The sequence below is a fragment of the Micropterus dolomieu genome, linkage group LG07 (assembly GCF_021292245.1).
Source record: "Micropterus dolomieu isolate WLL.071019.BEF.003 ecotype Adirondacks linkage group LG07, ASM2129224v1, whole genome shotgun sequence".
Taxonomy (NCBI): domain Eukaryota; kingdom Metazoa; phylum Chordata; class Actinopteri; order Centrarchiformes; family Centrarchidae; genus Micropterus; species Micropterus dolomieu.
In genome coordinates this window covers 26865694-26888092 of record NC_060156.1, presented here as the reverse complement: position 1 = coordinate 26888092, position 22399 = coordinate 26865694, and the positions used below count along the sequence as shown (strand labels likewise).

General features: G+C 40.8%; 3 protein-coding genes across 9 annotated transcripts in view; 2 read left to right on the top strand and 1 right to left on the bottom strand.

The window, feature by feature from the left end:
* Positions 1-17629, bottom strand: part of caska (calcium/calmodulin-dependent serine protein kinase a) — a 59691-nt gene extending 42062 nt beyond the window's left edge. For 3 of the 7 annotated variants that reach the window (XM_046053408.1, XM_046053411.1, XM_046053407.1), the window contains exons 1-4: positions 17449-17628; positions 5136-5238; positions 4185-4360; positions 2420-2542 (exon numbers count right to left, since the gene is read on the bottom strand). In XM_046053408.1, coding sequence (XP_045909364.1) covers positions 2420-2542; positions 4185-4360; positions 5136-5238; positions 17449-17460 — 414 coding nt within the window. In that variant the 5' untranslated portion in view covers positions 17461-17628. Of the gene's footprint in view, positions 1-2419; positions 2543-4184; positions 4361-5135; positions 5239-17448 lie in introns of all 7 variants that reach the window. The other 4 variants (XM_046053406.1, XM_046053409.1, XM_046053412.1 and 1 more) reach the window with 3 other exon arrangements.
* On the top strand, positions 6662-9163 carry gpr34b (G protein-coupled receptor 34b). The gene is made up of 3 exons (XM_046053415.1): positions 6662-6742; positions 7260-7872; positions 7992-9163. Exons 2-3 carry the CDS (start codon positions 7283-7285, stop codon positions 8554-8556), a joined length of 1155 nt encoding a protein of 384 aa, XP_045909371.1. The 5' UTR covers positions 6662-6742; positions 7260-7282; the 3' UTR covers positions 8557-9163.
* Positions 13428-15888, top strand: LOC123973416 (probable G-protein coupled receptor 82). The gene is made up of 4 exons (XM_046053414.1): positions 13428-13497; positions 14301-15124; positions 15252-15383; positions 15502-15888. The coding sequence occupies exons 1-4, from the start codon at positions 13461-13463 to the stop codon at positions 15724-15726; spliced, it is 1218 nt and encodes a 405-aa protein (XP_045909370.1). The 5' UTR covers positions 13428-13460; the 3' UTR covers positions 15727-15888.
* Positions 17630-22399: the final 4770 nt, after the last annotated feature.

The following is a 22399-nucleotide window of genomic DNA, read 5'->3' as shown; positions in this document are numbered from 1 at the left end:
CTTATTTCACACATGAAGATCGGTTTACTGGTCATGAGGAGCTCTGCTCAGCCTGTGAACTGTGAGCAGAGCTCCTCTGGAGAGCCTTTTGTCTCCTCTGGAGAGGGCTTTGTCAGGTCTCGTCAAGTCATTTCAGCTCGGGCTTTTAAAATGTACAGACACGCTGCAATGCAAACTGGGGATGTCGGGGAAGGGAAGGTCTACTGAAATATATTATTGTTGCATTGTGGGAAATGTGGATCCAGTGTTTTTAGAACTTGACAAATACCCTGCCCTTTTTTCATCTTTGCACGCCTCCGCCTCTTCTCAGCTGCTGAAACGCTCATCCACTCCTTCCTCCTCTCACAACTCCACTACTGCAACAGCTGCACGCCCAACAAAATCCTCAACAAACTACAATACATCCAAAACTCTGAGGTCACAGCTCCACTGGCTCCCCATTCTACAAAGAATCCAGTTAAAAATTGTCCTCATCACCTGCCAAGCCCTCCACAACCAAGCACCCTCCTACCTCTGACCTCTTGCACCAACTCCTACCTGCAACCTCAGACCCACCAAGCTCCTCACACCTCTCGCCCAGTCAAAGCCCAGGACCTGGGGGAAACTGGGCTTTCTCCATTGCTTCCCCACCACCTTAGACATTTTCCCTTCCATTTTTCAAAACCCACCTATTAAATCAGCTTTTAATCTGTGATGCATTAGTGCCCCTCCTTTCTCCTTTTACAGATATTTTTACAGTGTTATAGTTCTTTTTATAGTGTTACTGCTTTTACTATTTCTGTTATTCTTTTTTTTCCCTACCATGTAAAGTGCCTTTGAGTACCTTTAAAAGGGCTATACAAACAAAATGGACTAGAAGTCAGGGTATCTCTGCCTCTACTGCCACGGTTTCTACCATACTGATACTGATTTAGCATTGAATTCAGGTAACTTCATCAGACTTGCACTGGACAGTTAGGAGGAGGGAAAAAAGGGATTCAAATCATTGCAACAAAACCAGAGATATCGTCTTTTTTAATTTCACACAATCTTCTACATTACCCACAATGCAACACACACAGTTTGATGTGATTCGGGTGTGTCATGCTACTAGCCACAAGCAGAGATGAGGAGCCGTCTGGTAAACTCGCCCAGATTTTGTTCATTTTCAAGACCTGTGAACAGACTTTGAAGTGTAAAAGTTCAACTGTTATTACAACAGCTGGGTGCATTGTGATGCATCTTGCAGAAAGTAAACATAAGGTTAAACGTTACCAGTAGTTTACCAGTAAACAAGCATGAAACCAAGTCAATGGCGCAAGTGCGTGTATTCAAGACCGCAGCTCTGTTCCAGCTTTGTACTGCAAAGTGTTTGTGGAGAAGCTGAGGGCATGTTTATAGAAAGATCTTTCTGATCAGACCAATAAATGAAACTAACCAACACCGCCGAACACAGCTCAAACAACAAACATTATAGTTTGGGGTCTGAGATGGTTTAATTCAATGTAGGAATAATCGGGTTCTGGCTAATTAGTTGCATCACACGGTTTGTGTGTTGCAATGATCACTGCCTGGTGTCTAAGGACTTCAATATTCTCACAGTCTTTGTTTAAAAATATATGTCCAAATTCACTAAAACTGCCACAAGTACCTAAGTCACATCTTTGTGTGTAAACAGAGCACTGCAATTTACATGATTTGGTTAAAATGTTTGTGCTTGGTAGCTATGTATATTTAAGAGGAAAAGAGGAACATGAGTGTGATGTGGTGTATATAATCAGGGCCAAGAAATGAACACTACGCAACACAAAGAGTAATCTTTTACACCCAAGTTCAAACAAAAAGACTGAAATGCAGCATTCCAAGCAGGGACGCCCCTTAAAAGTGGATGATTTGAATGACGTGTCAGACAGCCCCCAGACAAATTGCTAGTCTCTCCGTTGAATTGTCAAACAGTCATCTTTAAGTACCCCTCCATCACTGTCCACAGACGAAGACACAATAAAAGCTTCTGCTGACAACACATGACAAGCAGTAACACCACTGTGCCAGCACTCCCTGTCATTGTTTTCCTGAGTGAAGAGCTGCGCAACCCGAGCGGTTGATCAGTACGTGACGGCTTTAGGCTACATCGTTTTTACCATTCAATTCTTGTCTCAAAAACAGACTAAAACTTTCACAAGAGCCAAAACTTTGGATGCATGATTTAGAGACGGTCCAGGCTGGAAAAGTGCTGCAGGCGATGGTAAAAACATGATAAGTAGCATGTTGTTTTTGTTTTGAGAGTGACAGATTCTTCTTTGGCGATGGTGCTTTCAAAAGACAAAAAAACAAAAACAAAGCCAAATAGTTGTATTAACAGGTCAATTCAGATTCGACCCAGTACTCTGAAGAACAAATGACATGAACATGTCAAGTGTTACTGAATGCCCGGCATTACCTTCAGCCAGGGGTGGTTAAGAGCCTCGTAGACGGTGATCCTCTCAGCGGGGTCCAGCATCAGCATGCGCCTCACCAGATCCTTTGCGCTCTCTGAGATCAGACCCCACTGGCGCGGATTCATCTACACACACACACACACACACACACACACACGTATATATACAGCCTTTTCAGGGATGCACAAAGTGTCTGATAATGATCTTCTGCTCCGAACAAGTACCAAATTCTTGTCGTCCACCTGCATCTTGTGCACAGTTCTGCATGTTTTTAACTAACTACAGTAGGTATTAACTAACTTAATGATACAGCATTAATTAACTTAATGATACAGCATGTAAACGAAAAAGGAATTACCACTACATGCACCAAAAAGAGATAATGAGTCGCAAAAACAGAAGGACATGCCTCACTAGCCATGTTTCCATGTAACTGTCATGTGAATTTTAAGCGGACTTTTGAAAAGAGTAAAAAAAAAAATAAAAGAGTAAATGCCAAATAGGTGTGTTTCCATCAGCTGGTTTGAAGCGAATAAATCAGGCAAGGCAAGTGTAGTTACGTAGGTAGTTGACGTTAAACATGGCTGTAATAAACAAGACGTGTGGGTTTCAAACCAGAAACAAAACCAGTCACATGGAGCTGAGGGCTATTGATCTGAGAAAAATGAGAGAGGTCCTCAGGAATGTGTTTCAAGCGGGCAAACTGCTACCAGCCATGTCTCCGCGTGTAATGGGAATATCTGGCAAGACGCCGGCAGCCGAAACAGCTGATCAGTCGTGAAGTTTGCTACATCCAAACTTATTCGGCAAAAGTGTTTCCATCTCCCTTTTAGTGCATTTACTCTTTTTTGACAAAGGCAAAAACCACCTCAAGTGAGCAAAAAAACTTTTTTGTGAAATTAAGGATTTTTTTTCGAATTTTTCCGTTTCCATCAATCTTTTGTAAAGCGACACTTCAAATTGTGCGATAAAAAATGTTGATGGAAACACGGCTAACTTGGGTTATATTTCTGTAGCATTAGCATAATTTGAAAAAAACAAAAAAGAAAGCACTCCCAAAATGTCAGCAGACAGGAAAAACACCTCTTCTGACATGGGAGTGTTCACGTGTAGTAAAGACGATTAGCCTGTGAAACCACATGCAAACAAACAGCTTGTATAAACCTGTCTGCTCATGTTACTTTTCTCCATCTGATTTCTGTTTAACAATGATGCATCACTCCTGGATATCAGCCACTTACTTGGAAAGCAAAGTGGTTTTTTTTTCACAGATAGGAAGTATGGGTAAAAATAAATACAAGCATTGTCCTTTATAATGTGCAAACAGACCAATCAACTCCTCTCTTAAAAACCTGATATATTTCTATATATAAACTGAAAATACGATCTATACTGCTCCGATTACAAGTGAATGCATATAAACACAGACAACTAAGCAGGAAATCAACAACAAATCACCATTTTTGTCACTTGTAAAGGCTTTAAGAGCTTTTGACTTCATCCAAATGTGTATTATTTGACTGTAGGGCTTCCAGCTGTGCATGAGAACATGCCTACACTACAAATTACTATTATTAGGATAGATGGCACCATCAGTTCAGTGTGTATGTCTGCTGTTCAGCTTTAAAGAGGACTTGTTCAGCTGTATAGAAATAACATGCAAATCCAATTAAAGTGTGGGCTGCCCCTTTTAAGGTGGGGACGCTTGTGGTTAATGGGTGCATGAAACCACGCGGTTGAGACGTTTTGATGGAATAAACTCCCGACCTTGTATTTGCCCTTGCAGATGGCTTCAAACAGTCGCTCCTTGGTGCCGTAGAAAGGCAGACACCCTGAGAGGAGGATGAAGAGGATGACTCCGCAGCCCCACACGTCCACGGGCTTACCATACGGCTCTCTCTTCACCACCTCTGGGGCCATGAAGTGGGGAGTTCCTACCCGACCTGGGGTCACACAAAGACAAGAGCGGTGTGGGTGCAATCACTTATAAAAAGGTATGCACACATTGGGCCTCATTGGGACTTCTTTATTAATTCTATTTTTACAGCTTTCTTTCAACTAAAAACAGGAAGTGTTGTCAGAGTTTGCTTCCTTCTTTGAAACTTTGAAATCTGAACCACGGCCACGTCTTTCTATTGCTACTGTAAAAATGGTACTTCCAAGAACTACCTTGCAAATAAAGTACACTTTATCGGAGTTATTCGTTTCCTCATCTTAATATGGATATCAAAAAGAAGTAACAAAGCTTTATTGTTTCCTACTTCTGAACTTTACATTCAGGTTTAAAACTAGAACTTCATTTTTACTGCTTTGAAAGTGCAGCGTGAAATGGACTTTTCTTGACGTCTAAATATATATAGTGTCTGTGTATATAAATATATAAAACTCAAATCTCCAGCTTTTGTCTTCTCCCTTTTGGCTCTGTGCTGCAGAATGTCTATTACAGACCTATTATCCTATAATTTTCCAATGTTTCTAATGCGGTCCTGAACGACGAGTTAAATTACAGAGGAGCACAATGAACATTTCCTTCCCAACTTGCCCCTGTCATGTTAACCCCATCCGAATGTTGTTTCTTATCCACAACTATGCCCAAAAGCTGTTCTATCCAATTTGAAATATGAGAACAATAGCATATATTTCCTAACGTAAATAGTGAGAAAATGTCAGTTTGACTTCAATGACTATTTCTGGCATGTCCGGTTGTGTTTACTGTACCTCCTGCCACCAGTCCCGACTCTCCAAGCTGGATGGCGACTCCAAATCCCCCCAACTTCACCGGAGCAGAGTTCTCTTTGGACGCCAGCAGCACACAGTGAGGCTAAGAACGAGAGAAGAGAGAGGAGAGAGGACGATGATTTGATGGCCGTATTTGGCTAATTAAAGAGCGACACCTTCCTATAAATAAATAAAAGAAAATAAATCACATGTGCAAGACACACCCAAACATCACCCACCACGACCACACACAAGCAACCCACACTGTAGGAGGATCCTGAGAGAGGAACCAGCGTCTTAAGTAGAAGTTAAATGTCGCAATGTCACATTATTCCTGAGATTCCATTTATCAATATTTATTTTCCCAGGATCAAGTAGCTCAGCTGTGATCTTTGTGGTTTTCCAGCAGTTTTACATCCTCTCTGCTTCTTTGGAACTCCTCACTGCTCATTTCATGTACAACATCTGTGGTTATGTGGTTTCTCAAGCTTCAGTACATGTGTTTGCTTGTACACCAGTATGTGTGTGTGTTGTTAAACTTAACTTCCCAGGCCTCTCCAAAGAATTGCACTGGGAAGTTAAGTTTAACAGTGTGCATGACACTGATTGCGTCGCTCGTTTCTGTAGAACTGCTGGCTGCTCAGTTTATGGAAAGTTTTAGCATGTTGTACTACAAAAAGTCATGTATTAGCACTCAGTCATTCCTATGTATATCCTTTTTTAACTCTTATAAATGCATAAAGTTGTCGAATAAAAAGAGTACAAGTGGGCAGGAGACATTAAAAACACAGATTTGAAACCTTCTAGGCTGGTAAATTAACTTCATGTTTAAATCTGACTGAACACTGACTTAGTAATGCCTCTGCTCTGATGCAGGGTTTCATAATGTGATGGTATGATTAACATTCAAGAGCAGGTATATGATTCCCATGACCCTTTGCCTAAATTTATTTAGCCAGACAGGTTGACAGCAGCTAATGTCTCTTGGGTGGCAATTTAAACCTTGGCTTTACTCTGAAGGCATTGCTTTAATTACTGTGAGGACATATAGTGGTATTTTGGGAACCTTTTTCTTTCAGAGTTGGCTACACTCAGCACATACTCCCATATATATATATAAAAATATATAATCAGAGCCCAGAGTGGAAAGCTTCTTGTGTATATACAAGCGGAGCATGCTCTGTGATCCTACTGCTTGCCCTCATGTGTGTAATCAGAAGGTCTGTACTAAGCCCTGCCCAGTTTTACTCTCTCTGTTAAGAGTTTAGCATAGTAGCTGTAAGAGAAGAGGTGGTTGACCACAGAGCTACAAGCTTTCTCTCTACAACATCAACAGATTCTGCACTTCAGCATTTCTCTCTTAACTTTCAACAGAGGCGCTTCTCATACACGCAGAGTTGAAGGGCAGAGAGGAAACAGAAGAAAAAAGCAGACTCTACACAACAACGGCAGAAAGTTGAGTCAACAATGACAGAAAGAAAGGATGCTGAACTTTATGAGTCTTTTCAGGACAGCGCATTTTGGATAGTCTTTAGTGCAGTTTAAACTCAAGGGAATATACTGGTGTTCCTCAGAGGAAAAGAAAAGGACTGCAGAGCTACTATTCTGTGAGTTTACCCTCTTCTCCCGCACAGGCAACAAGAAACAAGAGCAAACATTTTTTGATTGCACTTTTGACTGTACTTTAACAAGTTACACTTAGGCAAAAGCAAGATGTTATCCGTCTACTTTTACCACTACTTCATTAAGTGATCTTTTGATATGAACTCCAGGCAGTGAGCTGTCTGAGCATGTACTTTGAGCTGTTTTAACTGGTTGGGTGCGTTACATAACTCATAGATGATATCACATAGAAAGCTCAGATGTGTTAACCTGTGCACAGTTAGAAATGCTGTTCTTCCTGGGACTTTCTAATTTCTGTTGGTGTGGTGGTCAGCTAGTGTCCTACGTGATTATTGAGGGGTTGGATTAATGCTTATTCAGGGCTAATCCATGCAGCTGGACCTCAGCTATTGCACAAACCTGCACTAACGGGTCCAAGACTTCCCAGTGTGAAGCTAAGAAAAACCTCCCCTAACACACTTCAGTTAATCCATTTCACCTTTGTTTCCTTCCCATTTGCAGGGCGGAGAATCATTTAAACCACCATGATGAAAAACATCTCTACCACCCCTGCAACAACCACCTCCTGGACTACAAACAGCGCCCTTTTTCTCATCACCAGAAATACCACAGAGATGAACTTGACCACGATCCCTGACGCCACAAACAATTGTACAGACGATGATGCACTGCAAAGCCTGTTGGCGGTGCTCTACTCTATAATCTTCATCCTGGGTTTAGTGGGGAACCTGGTGGCCCTTTGGGTTTTCTTCTGTGTTCACTCTAAGAAGAACTCTGTGCGGGTGTTTCTCATAAACACAGCTTTCGCAGACCTGCTGCTGGTGGTATGTCTGCCATTCAGGATTCTCTATCACAGCCAGGGTAACCAGTGGAACTTACATCCCATCTTGTGTAAAGTCGTGGGTAACCTCTTCTACATGAACATGTATATCAGTGTCACACTGCTGGGGTTGATCAGCGTGGATCGCTACCTGAAGATCCATCGTGGTGCAGGGGGGCAGCACAGACTGCGGTCTACAAGGTGGAGTAAAGCCCTCTGTGCAGTCCTCTGGATTGTGTCCTGTGCCCTGGCCTTGCCACTCCTGATGTCAAAGAATCACGCCAAGACGAAAAGGTTGGTGACGCCTATAATCAAATGTTCTTATCTATTTATTGAATCTTCCTGTTTTGGTCAGAAATCCCAGCATGTGTGATATGAGCAGCTGACAAGCTGACATGTACGGTTGATTCCAGGTGTTTCCATTACAAGCAGCTCCATGATGAAAAGTGGAAAGCCTACATCAATATCTTCGTACTGGTTCTCTTCTGGCTCATATTCATCTGTCTGGTGGTGTCTTACGGAAAGATTGCCCTCAAGCTTCTGAAAACATCCAAAGAGAAACCAGACCTGCCCAACGCAGCCCACTACGCTCGAACGGCCAAGAAGTCCTTCTTCATCCTCTTTGTCTTCACCGTCTGTTTTGTCCCCTATCACACGGTCAGGGTGTTTTACATAAAAACCCAGATCACAGACACTTTATGTTTCTGGCAGAATTTGGCTGACAAAACCAACGAGGTGGCTTTGGTATTTTCCGCCCTCAACAGCTGCCTGGATCCCGTTATGTACTTCCTGTTGTCCTCGTCAGTGAGGAAGGAGGTGCTGCGCTTGGTGAGCAACGTGTTTTGTGTGCGAGATGTTCCTGGAGTCAGCGGGAGCAGCTCCAGTGCCGAGTGGGACGGTAAGCCTGGGAGGACTGTCAGAGGACAGGCACACAACAACTTATTCAGCCATTTGAAGGACAGCTCAGATGAACTCTAAAGGTATTCTGAGACAATAAGCCTCCATCGTTTACAACATGAACATGACAGGCAAGGAGAGTGAGGTTGGATCAACCAAGGAAAACCATGCAGGAACAAACTTCAAGTTTAAGTGTGAAAGTTTTAGTGGCATCTAGTAGTGAGAGTTGTGAATTGCAACCAACTGTCCAGTCTACCACTGACCCACTTTCTGTCGATAGATCCTCAGAAATATTACACACTGAACCTTTAAGTCAGAATGTGGAATCAACATGGACACTACTACAAAGATGTGTTGGTTTAACATTATCAGAGCATGTAAACAACTCCATGTTGCCCGCCATGTTTTATGACATCAACAACTCCTGTACCAACATTTCCTTAAACTTAACTTCAGCAGATTCGTCATTGACCATATTTTAAAGATTTTGCATTGATGTGGGAGAATGTGGTATTTTGCTTTTCTAAAAGTCAAATCAAAAAATTCCACAATAATAAATGTAAATTCAGGAGTCAAATTATTACATCAATTACATTACAATATCTCATTTTAATTTCTAAATCCAATAACAAAAGGCTATGAAAACTGTCATCATAAGGTCCACTTTTAATTTCTTTATTTAATATGGACTAACCCTGGAAAAGTTTTATTATTTGTGTCTTCTTATATTTGTATATTTGTTTCACTGTTCTGTATACTTCTTTATGTCCCATGTACACTTTATTCCTCTTTTGCAATAAAGATTTAAGAAAAAAAAAAAAACATTATTCCATCACCACTCCCCCCTCCCTTTGCAAGCCTGCAGGAGAATCTACAGTGGCCGACACGCTCTGTTGGCTCTTGTGCTAAATAATACATGTGGGCCTCCATTTGTCCATTTGGGCTACTGTAGAAACATGATGGTGCAACATAGCGACTTCCATGCAAGATGTAGATGTATGTAGACAGAAATGACTCATTCTATAGGTATTAAAAACATAACGATTCATTATGTAAGGTCTTTATACACCACGGAAAACATAGTTATGGATATTATATTGTTTTTTCTGTCAATAGATCCTCCTAAATATTACACACTGGACCTTTAATGAACGTATCCTTAATTATACTTCTATTGGTGATTTTATAGCAACACCATCACTTTGATTTTCCTTGTCGGAGCAAGTAAACAATATTTATGATGTCTATGAAGATTCTCAGTCATCCAGGTCATAGTTATCCAACGAAGGTTAAAATCAAGGGCAACTGGACTTGGTTGAAGATACTGGAAGACGTTTCGTCGCTAAAACGGGCTATGTTAATTGTTGTGAACGGTACAGATGATAACATCAGCAGGATGGGATGAAGGTCGAGTTTCACCCTGTACTGTAACTGAAATAAAAACCCAGTTTTTGTATGGCTTCATACTTCAGTAGCTATAAAAAGAAGGTTGCAGGAAATCTAGGGCTCTGGTATATGTATAACTCTTGGCATTTGATTTTGCAGAGACATAATTTCATCATCAAGATCCCAACAGCTGGACGAGGTAGTGACAGAAACTCAGAGTAAACTCTGAGATAGCACAAAACAGCATTCAGGCGGACAGAGAAAACCTCAAGTGACCCGTCACAAACACAATCCAGGAATATGAACGCACTGTACGAGGTCATTTACAACAAACTATCAAGTGCTATGGGAGGGAGTTTATGATGTCTCAAGTATATATATATATATTTTGTTTAACAAAGTGAAAAATATGGCCCTTTCACATAATTCACACTTAAACTAGTACTGAGATTTCACACAAAACATAAAAAAAACATAATTTTCATTGTGAATAATCTGTCTTTTTTGATTAACTGTTCAGCCCAGAGAAGAGCTGCAGCAATTAGTTGATTATTCGATTAGTTGTCAACAATTAAATCAATCCGCAACTATTTTGATATTCAATTAATCGCTTTGAGTCCTTTATTAAAGAAAAAACCTCTTTGATTTCAGCTTCTTAAATGTGAATATTTTCTCTTTCTTTTGCTCTACTGGGACATTAACCGAATATATTTGGGTCGCAGACAAAAGAGGACATTTGAGGACGTCACTTTGGGCTGTGGGAAACACTGAATTTTCTGGACCTAACAACTAATCGAGAAAATAATCGGCAGGTTATTTATAAATAATCCTTAGTTGCAGCCCAGAGAATGTCAGAAAACAGTGATCAAGGCTAAGAGTCACATACTCACAATGTCAACACTATGATGTAGATGTTTAGCAGGTATAATATTAACAGGGTTTCTGCAGGTTTCACCTAGTCAAATTTAAGTCTTTAAGGCCTTTTTAAGACCACTATGAATGAAATTTAAGACCTATATCGCAACATCAAAAAAAGAAACGTACAAAGGAAATGCAGTCACAAACTTACTTGCAGGGTAAATAACTATTCAAATTAGGGTTAGATGGATTTCTACAAAATTGCTATTGGACGATGTCAACAATGAAACACCGGGATGAACGATGGCGCTGATAAGCTACGTAATTAACAAGCTGGCATGAGGTGCACCTGCTGCCGTGAAAAAGGATCACAGGTGGAAAAAGACGAGTTCTGTGTCTTTTCGGCGACTTTATAAAACATTACTTACTGCTGATGGAGAAACTCAGGGGAGAAGACAGGGAGAGAGAGACGGAGAGAGGTGGGGAAAGCTGTTGTGTTTGCAGTGAGAGTCCAGAGGTAAAGGTGTGTTTCATTTCCATGTTTTCACAGGGGAAAACAATTAAGATGGTATTTTTATGTTGGAGGTTTGGGGGTCATCCCCCAAGAAAATGTTTACATTTTCCAATAAAGAAATATGCAATTCCACATAATTTTGGAACATTGTTATTACCACATCTATGAATGAAAAGTAGGAAAATCTAGAGCAGATTTTTAATTAACTACACCCCAAAAGCTAAATTAAGGGTTTACTGAGTTTTAATTATAAAGATTAGATCTGGGGAAAGTTTTGATGCTCTCCACAATGATTTTACATTCATGGAGCAGCACCGAGCTGTTTTAAGCCTCACCACCTTATAACGGCAGGAAAAAACTGTTAATATGACCTCAGAATCATTACCGATTGTTCATGTTTGCCTTTTGTGTCTTAATTTACTGCTTTGTACATTTGTAGAAATTAACATAAAAACATAGGCAACATGAGAACCTCCTCCCTTCTGTATTGTAAGAAGCATTTCATTTGTACATCAAAATCAAAAAGAAGAATCTCCTCATTACCTTAAAAGGACTAGTTTGCATCCCTAACTGGTTTTAACATTAACCTCAGCTCCTCCGTGGTCACCACCGTCCTTTCTTTACAATTTGATGTAACTATCAAGATGTACAGGACAGGACAACTTCATGCTGATCTCGGTCTCACATTCGCTCGTCCTTTGAAGAATGAGGAGAGGGAGACAGCCATGCGTTCAGTGTTACCGTGCTGAAAATCATTAATGATCTTGTGAAATTTTAGTAGCAGAGGTCATTTATTAAGAAGCAACAGTAGGCTTCAAATACGCTGCTAGTGACTGCTTTTAGTCAAGCCCTAAGCTCTGTACCTTTCACCCATTCAACACAAAGTACAGCTGAGGCTGATGGGAATGTTTTGCAGGTATTTGGACAGACAAACTGAAACTTTGACCTGATGATGGCGCTCCAGGGATGAAAAGCCTGGGGATCAACAAAGTCATCTGAGCGGCAGGAACATCTGTACAAACATTTGTCAATTAGATCAACACAAAATTGTTGACGATTAATGTTTCTGCTGATTGACTAATCGATTAATCATTTCAGTTCCAGGACAAACACTGAGCTTGATTGTTTTTTGTGCAGTCAAGCAACAGTTAGTTTACATATTTGCCAGTGTATTAATGTAGGTTAACCAGTGATACCCGAACAACATCTAGAACTGCAACCTGCAACCACAATAATAAAAGATTTGGAGTTTTTTTGTTGTTTTTTGTTCTTTAAATCTGTGACCAGGTAGTGCTGAAATAAAGATAATGGACTAATGTGTGACCCTACAGATGATCAGTGTGCAAAACACAATGTGAGCCCTATAGACAAACTCGAAAGAAAGGAAGACGATAAATTTGTAGACTACATCAAAGCCTGAACTTTCATGATAAATTATGATAATGAGCACAAGCTTACAGAGAAGCCAGATGAGAGTTTCCTGAGATGAAATCACTGATAAAATACCACTGTTTGAGAATGTCAGAGCTTTTCTGACATGTAATAGCCATGTACTCCTACTGTGGCAAGACATTAAACAGCATCTTGACTGCACATACCAGTGTGCTAGGTTTTTGTTATACATGAAATTTTCAACAGTTATGTGTGCCAACCAATATACATTCAACCATATGATGAGAGGAAAGAGAGAACACCCAACTCTCTTTGCTTTTCAGCTAGAAATAGAGCAGCAGCGCCACCCTAAGGTGGAATAAATACAGTGTTAAGACATTTGAACATCAAGTAGATCACTAGGAATCTCTTCTGCATGGATACGACCACTGTTATATTGAGGAACTTAAGGGGACAAACTAAGGGAATATTATGGGAGCCATACGGTGGATTTAATGCACTGCTGTCGACATGCACCACATTTCATGTAGGGCTTATACATACACATAAATAGACAAGCATGTAGTATCTGAACCTCTTACCTTCATTTTCCATTCTCAAGCTGTACACAACATGCATTTCCTACGTCTGTCAAATATGGTAATTGAGGAAGTGGAATAAAGATATAGAATATGTTTGAACACCACACCCACAAACAAGAGACAAGCTGGGAAATGTTTAAGCTTTTAGTTTGAGAAGAAGGAAGTTAGAGAGCAGCTTTGAGCGACTGAGCCTGGTGTTCCCCATTGTTTCTAGCTTCATTTGTGATTATTTTATTTTGAGGGAGCTGCTGTTGATGCCTTTGAATGATCTCGACAGAGCTGCTGTCTGTGGTACGTATAACAGGTACATGAACGTCTCTGTGTGATGCATGTTTGTAAATTAACTCTCAATTGCCAAAAGTTACATGTCATCTTTGTAATGTAAGTGAAATAATGACTTCTTAAAGTTAACTTAAAGTTTGACTTAAAATATTACATAACACATAACTAAAAGGAGCAATTAGAGGTTCAGAGTCTCTTTCTCAAAAACACTGAAGAATAGGAGGAGCGAGGGATGATTATAATTAGTGACATCCTGCTCTACCAACTGTGCTTTCTATTACATTTAAACATTATAAAAAAATCAAAGTCATTTTATTTGTCCTATGCACTGAATAACATCCAGAAAAGAGACAACCTTGGCTAGAGACAGCAGTAGGAATTAAAATGTACAATATAAAGATACTCAGAATGTAAGAAGAAAACAAGTAAAGAATAATGAGAGCAGCAATCCTAAACAAGACAGAATATACAGCTGGGGAGTATGGTCAGTGTGAACAGAAACATTTATTATAAATCTCAGTGCGAGTGTGATTAGGCAATGAATAAAAATTTTTTAAAAACATAAAAATCTAAATTCTGAAATGCTGAAATATGTTGAAGGTTTTCTTTTCATTTTTGTGTTTATGTAAGCACAATGAGAATAGATTTTAAGAAATTACTTTTTTTGAAAAATGTATGTTATGTACATCAGAAGCAAGAATGGAAACGGTTGTTGACCTGAGGATAGGAAGTGAGGTACAGACACTTGACATGTTTCTGTGTTGGAGTGTAACTTCTCTGTCTGCTGTCCCATCACTGGTGTATTCCTACAGATCAGATGGAGAATACACCGTACACTTTCCCACCGGATAACACCTCCTGCTCTGATCTGTCCCTCTGCCCCTCCGCTGCCACGCTCTTCTTCCTCCCCTCCGTCTACACGCTCCTCTTCCTTACCTCTCTCCCGGGAAATGCGCTGTCTTTGTGGGTGTTCCTGCGGCGCATCTCCTCCATGTCCCCCATCCACATTTATCTGTCCCACCTGAGCACCTCCAACCTGATGTTGTCCCTCACCACTCCCTTCCTCGCAGCCTACTACGCCTGGGGCTCAGACTGGACAATGAGCAGCACCCTGTGTCAGCTGGTGCTGCACGGCATCACCCCAGTGCTCCACATCAACATCTACATAAGCCTCATGATCCTCACTTGGGTGGCCTTCAGTCGCTTTGCAGCCCTCATCCGGCACACCCACGCCTCCAGGCCGAGTGCCTGCACAACACTGCTGCCGCACAGCTTCTTCGCCTCTCTCACAAGGACCTCCTTTGCCAACAGGGTGTGTTTCACAGTGTGGGTGGTGGCGGTTGGGGGCATTGTGCCAGTGACAGTCTACTACTCGGTGAACGAAGCTGGCGAGGGTGGAGACGCTGAGATAGGAGGCTGTGTGGAGGTTTGCTACAACCCTGCGGTGGAAATAGGGGGCGGTCTGTCAGCAGCTTTTGCCGTGCCCGTCATAACCATATTCTTTGTGTTTTACCTGCTGGTGCTGCTGGCCTACATGACAGTGTTGAGGCACATCAGACGCTCACGTCGCAACACAAAAGTCACGACCTCCCAGGGCCTGCTGGGTAGGGTGCTCCGAAACATTGTGGTCATTCAGGTGGCTATAAGTTATATTACTCTAAAATACATTAATCCATTTCATAAAACCAGCATCATCCATATTTCACTGGGCTTCTGATAATACCAGCCAGGACTGTCAGTCTATTTTAACAAACTCTCCACAGGTTGTTTTTTCAGTTTGTCTGCTGCCATACCATATCTTCAAACCCATCTTCATTTCTCTCGCCAATGATCAACGTCAGCTGACATTTTCACCTGGAACCAACAACTGTCACCCGCTCTCCACCTTTGTCGAGGTGAGTAAATGTAACCTTAAAGCAAATAAATATTATTCTTCACGACTTTACTGATTTACAGCAGATTGCGGGCTACACAGAACACATGACGACAAGTTTCTTTGTCCTCTTCCTCTAGCTGAAGAACTCCTTTTTGCTTCTGGCTGCAGTCAGAGGTTCAACGGACCCTTTGATGTTCTTCCTGTTAGACAAGACCTTCCGTCATCAAACACGCAGACTTTTAAGGTGCAACCAGAAAAGCCCTGGACAATCTGGGGAAAGTGCAACTCAGAAGGCGGGACAGTCGGGAGATGGAAACGTGGCAAGCGCTACTGTGGATTTAAGTCATGAAAGTGTTTTATAGTCGACAGATTTTTCTTTTGAAAGAAGGCAGATGTTGTGATAACGAGTCCTGGAAGTCTAGACTAGGCCTGCACGATATAAAGAATATCTGCGACGTGCGAAAACATTGTTCACTACCGGATGACGATATGACTTGTGATAAATAAACAAACATTGAAGTGTGCATATTAGCTGCCCGGATGTCTTTAACTTACAGGACTATAATTGGATATTTTAAACAAACAGCAACAGTAAAGTCAACAATATCTCAGGGGAAACAAATTTAATATGTCAATAAAAAAATCTGATTCCTGACATCAAAATGCGTTTAGAGTGACGTTTAGAAAGAATGAAGAGCTCAAACATCCGTCCATCCTCTTGTCCTCCTCCTCCTCCCTCTGCTACTGTGATTCACTGCCTGCAGGTAGCGTTAGCTGGTAGAGAGGAGCGGCTGCTCAGTTTACAACAAAGCGCAAAATTTTAAGATTTGTGGCAAACTAAGCTAAACAGTTAGACTGCAGACAGGGAGCATTTGCTGTAACTTGTTTATGGACAGAGCAGATTAAAATATCACTTTTTACATGTTTATGCTAGTTAAACAGCTGTAGGACTGCGCAATAAAAAAACTAATAAACTATCGCGATAGAATTCTCCTCACTAACAATATAACAAATGTTTGATTTAATTCATTTGAATCATGAACAAATTAGCATTAAATTTATCTATTAAAAAATGTATTTTGTTGAGGAAAAGGGACTGAAAAAATATTTCAGGCTGCAGTAAATGATTTTACTCATGCATTTTTTGTAGAAAGATTTTTTATTAATGTTCTACCTCAGATTTGTGAAATGATCTACTGTTTGGCATGAGGTGTTTGTTCTGCCCAGAATGAAAAGTTTAAAACCACAATTAACCATCTGGTTTCTTTGACTTTCATTCGTCAGCCTTTAAACTTGAAAGAAATAATGATTTGACATTTATAGTGAAAATTATCGGTATCGAATAAGATTTTCTATCCTGGTAACATTTTTGCCCATATCGCCCAGCCCTAAACAGGTGTATTGATGAAATATTGGTATTTTACTCTCAAAGGTTTTATTGCACATACTTACAGTAACGAGTGTAGCTGTCGTCAACTCCAGTAATAGTGTTATCTTCACTTCAGTGTTCCCACCGCAGCCTCTGTGATAAACACTGCGGTCTTAAGCCCCGGGGCCCGTTTAATAGGGTTGAGCAAGTACTCGGTTGAAACAGGTATACAGTATACGTTACAGACAATATACTTTTTACAAGTAACATGTGTCAATATCTGTTTGCCAATAACCTGTAAATATAAAATTAAACTTTTGTAATCCATAACACTGCTCTGACGCTCAATTCAATCAATCGATCAATCTTTATTTGTAAACTATTAGGGATTAAAATTATTTTGCAGCACAATCAAGTAGGCATTACATATGGCACAGAGATAACCATCAGACATAATAAACATACTAATACACATAATTCCCATACTCCGCACCTTGCTACCGATTAAATTAGGCAGCCCAGACAAGCTGAGTATCCTTCCTATTTGGCTAAATATGTGCCTTACCTGTTGAAAAACTTAATTGCTTGAGGCACAAATGAAGATTTTGATCTATTTTTGGTAAATAGAGGGGGGCAATATCGTCGCTCAGAGGGCGACCGTTCAAATGAAGGGGCAAGGGGGAAGGAGCCTCTTGTCTCCCACAATGTCTCTTACCTTGTTCATCATTCTTTCCCTATAGAGGGTATGCGCATGATGTCACAGAACGCAGTACGCTCACTGGGTGGCAGGTAAAGCCGAGCAGCAGTATTAGCTTGAATCGGCTAAAACACAAACAACACATCTAAAATGGGAAAGAGCTGGACCACTGGTTCTTTGGTAAGAAGTTAGGATCACTGTCGAGTCTGACTACCTTTAATTAGAGCAAATAATCACTTGTTTTATTCCCGGTTTGCTAAACGTAGCCATGGTAACAGATGTTTTGCCACTCTGTCCAGCATGTTCCGGAAGGGGAAGTGACATCAACACATACCCCCTATAGATACATTCCATACTTGGTAACTTAATCCCTAATAGTTTACTGGCCGTTGTTACTGTTACAGACCTTTTCTGTGCCTCAGTAGCATTGCCAAACCAGCAAATGATGCAAAAGGCCAAAACACTTTGAATAAAACATCTGAATCATTTTGTTGTGGACATTAAAAGATGACAGTTTCTTTAAAAAGTACATTCTTTTTTGTGTCTTAGTGCTTATGAGGTCAGACCACAGATCCCATTTAAGCTTATGGTCGAGCACAATGCCAAGGTATTTGTAATTTGTGACAGATTCTTTAGGCTCCCCATTAATAAAAGTAGAATTAGATGATTGCAACGTTCTAAAATCAGTGGACATTTCTTTTGTTTTGGTGGTGTTTAGGAGGAGGCTCGACTTCTCAGACCACTTTAGGAAGTAGTCAAGAACTGGCCCATGCTCGTCCTCCTTATCATCATTATACAGCTAAGAAAATAAACAATCCAGAAAATCAAGCCAGGTTTGAGTAAAAATTCTGAAGCCAAAGTATCCGCTAAGATACTAGGTTGAATAGTAATAAAAGCCGAGGAAAAGTCCACAAGTAAAATCTTGGCGTGGGTCTTTGGTTTGTCAAGATGAGTATGCAATAAGTACAATAGTGTGAGAAAGGCATCTTCAGCCCTCCTGGAGGCCTGATAGGCAAATTGCAAGGGGTCCATGAGGTGCTGTGTTTCGGATACAAAGTCCCTCTTCACTAGATGCTCAAAGCACTTCGTGACCAACGATGTCAGTGCAATTGGTCGAAAGTCATTTGGTCCAAATGGGTCGTGGACTTTTTGGCACTGGTATAATTGTAGATGTTTTCCATAGAGTTGGGACTATGTGAAGATTAAAAGAGGATCTAAAGAGGTCAGTGAACACTAGTGCTAGCTGTTCAGTACAGTGCTTTATGACCCTTCCACATATGTTGTGTGGGCCTGGGCTTTTCCAAGAATTACATTTCCTAAAAAGCTGGAGGACTCTCAGAGGATTCTGAGGCTGTTCAGTAAATATTTTCTAATAAATATAGTAACATCTGATCAACCCAAACCAATTTCAGGCTTGAATAACTAACTTCTGATTAGTCTTGCCAACATCTCGGTTAAGCCCCCGCCCATTCCGAAAACAGATACAGATAGCGGTGTACTCGCTCATTCCTAAACAACTCTCCTCCCCTTCATCGTGTTTCAGGCAGTTTTTGTGATGTTTTTATCGTGCATGTTCAAATTGTGATGACCATGAAAATACGATTTATCGGTTAGCAGCACTTGTCTAGACGCATTCAATATATAATTTGCAGTTGTCCTCCGTCTGATTCTAGTCACAGACTTTTGGTGCATGTCACTCTACTCTTTTTCACCAAATCCAAAAAGAAGTACATAGGAAGTAGAATCTAGAATCAAGTACACATGGAAATGTTTGTCAAGCAGCCGTCATGTGCAACAGCAGGCTATAAATATTTGATATCAATGTGTCATAAACCTTGTTCAGTGATTGTGTGTACATTATTGATGAGGAATAACAGCGAGTGCACTGGTGTTTGTGCAGAATGTGTGAGCCTGTATCGGGAGAGGTTTCTGGAAGACAATGTTCTGTGAAATGTGGCCCCTGCAGATGTGTCCCCCCCGAGGGGCCTGGGTTTTTTCTGACTGAAGCTGAGAGAATCAAACACCCTCCAGTGTGAGACAGGCCAGAGGAAAAATAGACAGCGCACATAAAGAAACCTGGAGCCAGGAGAGAAGAAATTCTCACTGAGTGATGGCGGGAAGAGGAGAGGATAATAAAGAGTGATGGGGCCGCTGTGGGAGCCATTTGCTGGTTGTAATATACTGCAGCTGGAGGAATACTGCAACTGGAAAAAAAGTCTAATCTCCACTCAAAAGCAAAGGTTTGTGGTCAGAAGTGGGTGGAATGAAGGTTTAAAAACATAATACAATTAATTAAAATACAGACTCCTCATGTTTTGTTGCATTTATTCATTTAATAAAAACTTAGTGTGCCTATCATGATTATGTCACTATTATAATTGCTGAACCCTACTAAAAATAACATTTAGATTAACTGATACAGACCTGAAACTGATAAATAATAGTGCTTTTACAGTCTAGTCTTTGATTGATGTTCAATTTTGGCACTAGTATCTGCAGGTCAGGCTGCAGAGCTGACAAGCAAAACCCAGGGCAGCAAGATAAAGAACTCAATGCTGCTGGTTAAGGGTACGCATGGTGATAAGATGAACTAGATAAACGTATCAACATTTGTAGTGACTCGGAGCTCTCCATTAAGACTGATCAAAGAGATTAAATTTTTTGTGCTCTGTGCAGTAGAAATTAACACTACCCTGAAAACGAAAAACTTTCATAATACATTTCATATGTCAAACTGTGTACTGTCCCTCACGTGTTGCATATTAGCAGGAAGGGCAGGTCTAATTTGGGTGAGAAATAAATGAAGTCAGTTTTCCCCAATTAACGTAACCCGTGGAAGCTTAATTGAAGGGATTTCTTCGCTCATTTGCTGAAACCTTACCGAATGACTGCGAATGTTATTCACATCATTCTCCCAATTGTTCAGCTTCATTACAGACGCCAGATGTCTGTATCAAACCTCTGTGTGCATTCTTGCATTCATTTGTTTTTGTGAGAAAAGGCAGGAGTCTCCCGAGAGACGGCATTAGTTCCAGTGGTTGTCCGTTGCTGTCGAACGCAAACATAATGACTGATTATTATTTCTGTAGGTTCAAGCAAAACGCTCTCAGACATGAAAGATCATCGCTGCCAGCACTGTCAGGAGGTGTGATGTGTCAGGTTTTTCTGACACATACCTCATATACGGGTGCAGAAGGACATCCTGTTTGAAACTGCTAACTACAAACCTTTCTTAGGCCGCCATGTATGTACGTACAGAGGGTCACCTCCTTTCTCACATTTGCTGCAAGCTAATACACCAAGTGTAAGTTTAAATTTAGGTTAGTTGGAAGGTAGTGTGGCTGTTACACTGTTAGTTAGTAAACACAGGTTTCACCATACAGGTTAGACATTACAACGTTTTATTACAACGTAGCGTGAAGATGTAACTGTAAATGAATCTAACTGTTAAGATGTCACCTAAAATGGTTACCATTATCATTCGTTATCGTAGCCATTCAGGTACACTGGGCATGCGCGTGCTGGTGTAAACATGAAGCAGATGGTCTCTTCCGTAGTTACAGAAGATTTGGTGAAAGAGTAAAGAAATACAGGCAAAGAATCAGACCAGATTTTTTTTTTTTTTGCATGCACCAATACTGAGCTGGGACTGTTGCTGAATGTAACACGAGAGTATGGCGGCGGAAAACAGACTGGGAGTCGTTGCAAAGTAAACGGCGACATGCACAGAAGCCTACAAGTGTAGGCAGATATACACGGTACAGAATATTTTAATAAAAATACCAAAACTAAAACTCTGTCAGTAGCATCGTGTTTCTGCTTTGCATGACTTATAAGACCCAATCAGAGAGCGGAGCGTGAGTGGCTGTGTCATCGGTCCTCCGTTGTGGCCCGTCTTCACTAAAACGCCCTCCAGGGTTTCAAAACGGAAAACGGGGTTGGAAGCGCTTCCAAACTTCGACGTTTTAGGTCTTCGTTTTCACTGTTTTAGTCTGGACTGGAGGTGCAAACGTAGCAAATGGTCTCCGTTTTAATTTGAAAACGCAGTAGTGTGCATGGGGCCTCAAAGCAACTCCCCCAAAACACATGTTCATGTGCAGAGAGTGCACAGGTAGGGAGACAGACATAATAAGCCCTGCTTATTACAGTCCTGCGACAGCCACGGATTCTTTTAATCTTTGTCTCAGAGCATTTTATTTATTTATTGCTGTCGGGACGTAAAGAGAATTTCAACAATATACTTTAATAAATTGCCTGTATCGGCTTAAAGGCGTTGACTTTGGCAGAGTCTTTTCACCAAAACGGCGTCTTTTTGATGTTGTTGCTCTTTATGACCATATTTTTACTGCCATCCTCACTTCAGCAGAGGCAGCAAAGTAAAAGCATCAAAGTTAAAACATCAAAGTGCCACAGAGGCAACTGATTATTTAATTATAAATGAGGTGATGTTAAATGGACACGCTCTCTTAACAACAGATTCACTTCTGTCACTTATTAGTCTTGTCTTTTTTTATCCAATCTATGTAAGTCTATGTGTAAATAACTTGTCCCAACACAGCAGCTTGTGGTGTTAGAAGCTGGTGCAACAGGCTGCTGATGAAAGCATCCGACTTACTGTCATGCAGCTGCATGCATGCACTCTCTGTTTATTAGAATGATTAATGAAGCAGCTCAGATCTGCTTATACACATCACAAAGATCGCATATAGGCGAGTATCGGACAGTGACGGCTGCCCAACACAAGAAGCTATGTCTGTCACTTTTGCTCTTTATTTCTGACACTTACACAACAACTCTGCTTGGATCAGACAGACAGACAAACAAAAACTGTGTCATTAACCAAACAAAAAAGGACCTGAATGTGACAAACACAGCCGTATGCAAAGGTGCAATTATGCCATCAAACGTGGACAACTAAGACGCACTCAACACCAGCAGTATGCTTATGAACGTACACAGATCATGCATA